The sequence below is a fragment of the Natrix helvetica genome (genome assembly GCF_964273705.1).
Source record: "Natrix helvetica genome assembly, chromosome: 1".
Lineage (NCBI taxonomy): Eukaryota > Metazoa > Chordata > Lepidosauria > Squamata > Natricidae > Natrix > Natrix helvetica.
Genome location: NC_138548.1, coordinates 311,292,874 through 311,301,266, shown reverse-complemented (window position 1 = coordinate 311,301,266; position 8,393 = coordinate 311,292,874). Strand labels below are relative to the sequence as shown.

Genomic DNA, 8,393 nt, shown 5'->3' with positions numbered 1-8,393 from the left:
AGTAGTTGCCAGCTATTCAGTATTTTATTTATTTAAACAAATTTATACTGTCGCCAAACACACACAGTGATTCTGGGTAGCACACACCAATGAAGTTTAAAACCCCAATGCCTCTTCTCCCCTCCCCATGATGTCAAACACAATCAAACAAGCTACTTGATTGGCTCTGTTTCAATCCAGGGTCCCCCAAGCCCACTGACAGAACCATGTTTTCAGGATCATTTGAAAAAGTAACAAAGTAGGGTGCAATATTGTGCGTGGGGAACAGACAAGGAGCCAGATTCCAGCAAAGCTGTTTAATCAAGTTAAGAGCAGACTATAAACCAACATCAAGCTCCCGCTGACAGCTCCTTTTAAGGGAAGCTGTAAAGCCATTAACCAATAACTTTAAAATACGTCCCGCACTTGCACGGCAGTAGGAAAAGCCTCTGCTCAGGCTTGCGTGGACATAACATAGGGGACCAATCTTATGTCTGGGAGAATGTTTTATAGGGAAGAGAGTTACTAGAGAAGTCTTTCTTCTTGCAGCCAGAAATGTATTTCTTTTAATAGATGGGATCCACAACGTGTCCTGCACTCTGGGTAGATGCAACTGGGGAAAGGCTGTCTTCAAATAACCTGGCCCCAAAATATGCAGGGCTTTAAAGAGGATAACCAGCAGCTTGAATTACACCCAGAAGCAAAATGGCAATTAGTGCAGCTCCTGCAAGAGGCAACGCACGCACGAATTTGGGCTTTGGCAAAACTGCGCGAGCCACTGCATTTTAAGCCAACATTTGAGCCATCTGGATACTCTTCAAAGGCAGCCTCGTGGAAGTGGGGACATAATGGCCACAGTGTGGGTGACTATGAGTAGGAATGTGCACACTATGCAGTTGTGCAAAAGCCCTCTTGGCCTTGACTGCTATCTCCCAGATTATGCACCACATCTGTCTGAGGCAGTGCAACCTCATCCATGCCCAAAGATGGCAATTCCCCACAAGCCAAAGAGCCTCAACACCCAAAGCTCCTCTGACTTGCTAGGTTTGGTTTTAAGCTTTGCTCCCCATCCATACCTCCACAGCCTTCAGGAACACAGAGAGGGCGACTGTAGTATTCCTTAACTCACCATGAATAAAGTTGTACAATTGAGTATTGTCGGTGTACAAATGATATATCTCACCCCTGGATGATGGATGATCTCAACCAGCTGTTTCATGCAGGAATGGAGAAAGCACTAATCCCTGTGAATCTTTTGCTCCCGATCAATACACACTGAAAACAGTCTTGGAGGAAGGAACTAAACGGGGGCAATACTGTGTCCTCCTACTCCTGGCTGCTGAAGCTTTTCCAGAAAGATACCATGGTTGACAGTATCAAAAGCCAGTGAGAAGTCAAGTAGACCAAGGATGGATGGACTACCCCCATCTTGCTCCCACCAGAGACCATCATACTCAGTAGTAGCGGCTAACATTGTGAACCAATTTCTTAAAGGGAAGAACTGGAACAACAGCAATTGGCCTGGAAGGCAAATGCTTGAAATACTACATTTTGAGCGACCCAAATTCAAAGGCAACAGGTGTACGTATAGCTTTATTTTGGCATGTGGAGATTGATTGTCGTCTGCATGTTGAAATAAATTTGGGAGGAAAGGCAAAGAATGGAGTACTTCGTTAGTATAGCAACCTCCTGCAGATCTAAGCAGTTCCACAAGGATCTAGATTAATTTCTGCCAGGCAAAACACTGGATAGGTCATTAGTTTGATTCATGGCCATTCCTTCCTTGCACACATTAAATCTGTGCAAAGGAAATGAGGAATTCTTTGGACTGGAACAAAATAGTATTCAGGATACATTATTATGGTGCCCTAAAAATGTAAAAGTGAACATGTTTGTTCATTTGTCCACTTGGACAACTACTTAACAAGTGGTTAAAGCATTGGGATACACCAGTGATGGTGGAACCTTTTAGCCACTGAGTGCCCAAACTGCGCATGCGCACATACCCAAACTGAAAGGTGTGCACGAACATATATGTGCATATGTGCAAGCATGCATGTGCACGCAGATATGCCTGTGCTCATGCGCAGCAGAGACCCAAAACCAGCTGGCCGGCAGGAGGCGGGCATCCCAACACTGGCAGCGCGGTAAGAGGTAAGCTCTTTTTCTTTTGTGAGCTTCTATTTCGTCGTTTGGAATGACCTCCCCCCTGATATTAGAACTACTACCGACTTCTGCTCCTTCCGACAAAAACTTAAGACTCACCTGTTCCGATTAGCCGGCCTGGCCCACTTATAGTTCTACTCTTACCTCGTGGCGGATATTTTATTGGGGATAGTTTTTAGGGTAAATGTTTTTATAATTTTCATAATTTTAATCTAACTTAACTAAATTGTACAGTGAATCATTACTACCTCCTCCAGTCCTATATTTAAGTTATTTATTCTGTATTTTGTATTTATACCATGTATATTTATTGTTCAATGATTTTAATATGACTGTACACCGCCCCGAGTCTCTTTTGAGAGGGGGGCGGTCTAGAAATTGAATAAAGTTAAGTTAAGTTAAGTTAAGTTTGCAGGGAAACAGAAGCTCACGAAAGAAACGTCTTGGGAGATCTGACCTGGGGCGATGGCGTGCATGCCAGCAGAGGGCTTCGTGTGCCACCTCTGGCATGTGTGCCATAGGTTCACCATTATGGGGATAGAGACTGGGAAACTGTGAGAAAGCACAAAGCCAGTTGGATGACTTTAGGCCAGTTACTCTCTTTCAGCCCAAGGAAGCAGGCAATGGCTTACAAAAACCTTGCCATAAAATTGTAAGGACTAGTCAAAGCTGTTGCCAGGAGTCAATAACTGAATCAATGACACACAAACTCACCTTCAGTAACAGGTCTTTTCTGAATTGATTGCTATACACTGTCCAAAATCAGTTTGCACTGGATGGCCTAGAAATCCATTATATAAATAAGTAAGCTGTCATCTTTAGCTACATATGATGCATCCAATATAACTCATCAATTTCGAAGAGTGGGTGGTTTTCTTGCTGCATTCACCCATTTTACACCTGCCAAACTGCCAGATGTTTTCAAGAGTAAATTTAGAATGATGGAAAACCACATGGAAATCAGCCTTATCTTCCAGACTCAAAAAATTATTGCTTTGCTATCACCAATTACATAGCCACACAACATGGGACAAATCTATTCTGATATGTTTTGAAGTGCAAGTTCAAAACACATCACATTTTTGCCTGGATATGCAATGTTCAAAAAAACCCCACAAAACATTTCCATGAGTTTTTGCATTCAGTTTTCTAACCAGGTTGGATTGTCCAGTAGGACATTGCTATTCCACGCTCATTTTTGCCCAGGCCATGCTGAATCTTTATATTGTTATTTCTGGATCAGAATTCTAACCGAATGGCAAACTGGCCCTTCACTATTTCGCTCTCCCTTGTACAAACATTGCTGGGGATGGGAAGAAGAGAACAAAGAGGATTACCACAGAGTTTTTCTTTTCCTAGGATGAAATAAGTCTATGCTGAAGTCTCCATTCACAAAGAGAGCTACCCTCAAAATAAACCGTGCTTGTGTGAAACTTGTTACAAGGCTGGCTCTTCTTAAATTTTGCCATCCCACATTTCTGCTTAAAAAAAATCCTGTCACGAACTCCCATTTTTAGGTGGCTTAAAAATATAGCTACATGGTACTAACATACTTTTAAACAGGAGGAACATGAAAGGGAGAGTAGGAGGATGGCATGCATCTAAATAAGTAGCACTTATGTTTTCCTCTTCCTACCTGAAGGTCCAAATAAAAGCCTAAATCCACAATGCTAATGCATTAGGCTAGCCAGAAGGTAGTATTGTAGAGGAATGTAGCCATTCATAATGCAAACCCACAACAGCCTGCAACACAGAAACACTCTAGAATGAGACAAGAGCGAGAAAATGTTTTTCTCTATGGACTACATTTATTTGATTCTATGAAAATACAATTCCCTTTTAACATTCACAAGGAATTTGATTCTATGAAAATACAAGTTCCTTTCAACATTCACAAGGGATATATATATATATAGGCTGTTTATTTTTGGATGGCACATGTATTGATTCTTTATTTGAAAGAAAGAAAATGGCAGAAGCTCCCTAGATGGGCAGGGCTGTCAAATAGATGCCCTATCCTAAGGAACTATTTCAAATTTATTCCTGCGTCCATTAGATTTATAGAGGTTATCCAAATGTTTCCAGTTTAAATTCAGGCTACTGCTAGAGCAACAGTTGCAAAGCTCTTATTTACCCACTACGAAGAGCTGTGGCAGCATGCATGCTTTATTGAGATATTACAGCCCCAGTCCGTCAAAGGCTCTCAGTGGGAAAGGGGGCAAAATCCACTTTGCAGAAGATCTGGAGGAATTAGATAACGAGGACTTCTCCCATCTTGTGCATATTAAGGAGCAGCAGTAACAGACATCAGGCTCAGGTAGCTTTTTGAACATGAAAAAGGTAAAGCTAGGCAGAACCAATTGCTACTAAGCTCAAGGCAAAAAACACCCGCAGGCTGATCGCGCACTGTGCGTTGCCACTTACAGACACACAGTGCTCATACGTGCAGTGCCAGAGGCAAAAAAACCGAGCACATATCAGGAAAGAAGCAATATTTTTCAAAGCGGGTACGCCTTCACGGCAAGTCTAAGTAGCAGGCTGTTTGAAGGATCTCTTGCTGCAGTGCCTGGACAATCAGTATTCTTGTCCTTGTTCGGCGTGCAAGAAACTCATACGTAAACACTACTGCATTAAGCATTTAAGACGAGCGGGCACTTGCTCGGATCGGGGTCACGAATGGAGCTTGGTATGTTGAGCCCACATAGGTATACATGGATCAGAAAACTGACTGGGTACATTAGGAGAAACAAGTCGTTTCCCCCTCACTAGCACTGTGGCAACTTTGCACTAGATGTGGCAGACACAAAATTACCGAAGCATGTTGTTCAGATCATTGGCCTACTCCGTTTTGTAGCTAGCTGCAGGACAACAAATGTGCGGAGAGACAGATAATTATGATGGAGACTTCTTGCTTTGCGATCCTAAGAACAGCATAAACTTATTTAGATCACCCTTGTCCTTTTTTTTAATGCAAAGATCACCAGGGAGATGATAATAATAATAATAATATTCTCCTGCTTTCAGTCAAATCATGCCGATGGCGCTAAAGAGCCAAATCCCCCTCTGATCTGTGAGGCCTTCCCCAACCCCAGTCAGAGACCTAGAAAGGCCATTTTTTAAATGCACTTCACACTGGTGGGCATCTATGTGGAAACTTCCTTTGTTGGGCCTTTTAATGCTCCCTTGAAACTCCAGGGCTCACCTGTAGGTCTAATAAGGCAGGAGCTCTAATGGAAAGAATGGGAAAGACATAGCCACAAGAGGTATTTCTATTCCATGCCATTTCTTTCCTTCGATCAATTAGCTGGCTCCGGGAGCTATCTCTGGAAACTCTTTATAAATCTCTTGGATTATCATTTTGTCCATCTGGCACTGCTGACTGTCTTCTGCTTCCACCATGATGCGCTGCAAGGTCCCCTGCAGGTCAGTTAAGCGGTGTTTGTGCTGTAGGTACGGGGTAGTCCTCATGATGGCGTGCATTAGAGACAGGTACTCCATCCGCAGCTGTAAGAGCAGAAGACAATGGGTGGGTGGGGGGAATTGAGAAAGAGGATAAATCGAGGGGAAGCCTTCTGGAAAGGCAAATACTTTGGAAAGAGTCAATTCTTGTGAAGTCCCTCAGAAGCCATTAGAATAGACTTGAAAGAGTTATTGTGCTGTTCTTGATTTCATGTTCATTTAGATAAGTTATTCCCCCCCCCCCAAAGTAGTTTGTTGGCTGGATAGTTTTTCATAATACTTATTTAAGATGTATGATAAAAAAGGAATCTTTTTAATAGCTTAAGTTATATTAAGATTTCCCGTTGAAATCCTTCTCTCTCTTTGAAGGAAAAATATGTGTCAACTCCCCACTCCCACCCAAGTCCAGTTTTGGGGGCCAGCTGCAATCCTCATGATTCTCCTGTCATAATCACAGAGTGAACTCTCAAAACATAGCAGTTCATTGCTTGCATTTATTAGATAGAAACGAAGACCTTAAAACATTTGAGCTGAATCTTGTCAGTTAGAATGTACATTCTTCAAACACATTTTTTTAAAAAAAAACTATTCCAAATATTTTTTATTTATGATGCACTCTCTACCATGGAGACACTGAGAACCAAACACATCTGTACCCATTCAAGATTTGTTTTGTATGTGCTATGAAAAAATAATCATGACTTCATATTTCAGTGGTGACATCTTGAATTGGCTTTTGGAGGCAATGCAGAATCTATAGCATTAACACAATGTGCTTCTACATTACTACCAGAAAAGCTATCTCTGATACCCAGAAAGTGTAACCTTAGAGTAAAATTGCAGGCAGCAATTCCAAGATATAAATTTAAAAAATGTTACTTGTAATTTCATGTAAATTAAACATGTCATTGCCACCATCCTTGATTTTTACTCTGAAGTAAGAACAGAATACAATGTATAAGCACTGGTTAACTGCCCTTAAAGCTGCGTTATTATAGAAATTTGCATTTTCCTTAAATAATGTTTTGAAAAGGGAAGAAAAAAAGAAAGAACAGTTTCCTTACACGTTCAGCAAGAAATGTTATGACTTGTATCCCAATAATGCCTTCATTGAAAAAAGGAAAAATCTTTTTACTGGCACTGAAGAGCCTCCTTGTTCTTTTTAATCCCTCTATCTCAGCTCCATGGGAAAAGTTCAAGAACGGGAGCAAGCAATTTAAACTTCCTCTCCATGTGCAAAGTGGTCTTAATTTGAATCAGAATCCTGTGCATGTCACTTTAGGTAATTAGGCACATAATTAATGCAATTTGTAGCTCAACTATTACCTACCATAGACATCTAATTTAATTTAAATCTAAATGAGATCTTATTAATCTATTCAACTCTGTAGCTATGAGACTACTGTACATGCTTTAGAACAGCCTCTGGCTCTCCAGATGTTCCTAACCCACAATCCCCCCCCCCCCCGCGCTTCATCACTGATTGTGTTGACTAGGGCAGCTGCAGTTGTCATTTAGTGATATGGGAGACCACTGATTCCTCTCCTCATTCTATAGCAATAAGACCAGAGAAGAGAGAAAAGCTTCTAGTTCATATGTGCCCCAAACATTCATCTCTTAATGTTTTCCCTCTTGAGGAGAAAAATCTAGAACTATCTTTCCTCCCGTAGGATTTACCTTTTCTCCAGGGGAGAGATCCGAAATCTGTCGCACAATTATGTCGATCATTACCATCATGTCCGTGTGGTAGAAGATGCTCGCAGTGTCCTTGCAAGCAAAGATGTCTTGAAGAAATTTCAACACAGAATGTGGAGGCTGGGGCTGATGTTTAAAGATGCACACAGGATCATCTGGTAAAAAAGATGGAACGGGGGATATTCTGTCATGCACTGCCATTTCTCATTTAGGTTAAAGGCAGTCATTTACTCCACATAACACGGTACAGGCATTACGGTAGCATTTGTTCAGACCAATCCAGCAAGGATTTGGGAAGGGTGTGTGTGCATGAATGAGCAACGCAGGCAGATCAAATGCTTCCAAGCCACAGCTTACATCTCTTTATTAAAGAAAATTATTCCAGAGAGGAAACATTAGATAGAGTGAACTGACTCCAGCTATAATGACAGCAGATATATCAATAAAGCATAAAATTTTGTGTGCTTTTTAATTATCCAGGTTAATTGTCTGAAAGAGAATATTTCGGCTCACGAAACTCTTCGGATATTAAAATATTCTGGTGGAAGAAACTACGTTTACTCAAGTTTCTTCTTGCACAACGTCTTCTTTTTCCATCAAAATCTTCTTGAGATCATTGACAATTTTTGGGGTCTTTACTGATAGCCAGATGGTGGGATGAAGAAGGAGGGCTTTGTTGTTTGTAAGGCTAAGCTTTGGAGCAACTAAAGAAAATGTATTTGGTGTTGTCTTTGCTGCTTGTATTAAGCTATAATGTGAACAATAAATAAAGTTAATATATATTTAATAAGTGAAGTAAATAAACTATCATTTTATGTGGTTGGAGAGTCAAATTTTGGGCTATAAAGCCTGCCTTTATTTTCCATACTTCCTAGCACAGAGATCAGGGGCATTAAACAAGTGCAGTGAGAATATAAGAGTTACAGGCAAGCCCAGGGTTTTCCTTTTTTCCTGGATTTTGTTTTCATAGGCTTTTGTGTTCCCTCACAGACACGGAGATCCTTTTATAATTTGTATTTTATTTTTCTCCAAAATTAAACCATTATCCAATTAATTCAGGATTATCTCTAAAGGATCTGCTGGTTTTTGTGTCA

General features: G+C 40.9%; 1 protein-coding gene across 1 annotated transcript in view; it reads right to left on the bottom strand.

Annotated features, from left to right (window-relative positions):
* Positions 1-3,931: 3,931 nt before the first annotated feature.
* NCKIPSD (NCK interacting protein with SH3 domain) overlaps positions 3,932-8,393 on the bottom strand; it is a 113,437-nt gene continuing 108,975 nt past the window's right edge. The window contains exons 12-13 of the mRNA XM_081939876.1: positions 7,282-7,454; positions 3,932-5,649 (exon numbers count right to left, since the gene is read on the bottom strand). Coding sequence (XP_081796002.1) covers positions 5,446-5,649; positions 7,282-7,454 — 377 coding nt within the window. The 3' untranslated portion in view covers positions 3,932-5,445. The remainder of the gene's footprint in view (positions 5,650-7,281; positions 7,455-8,393) is intronic.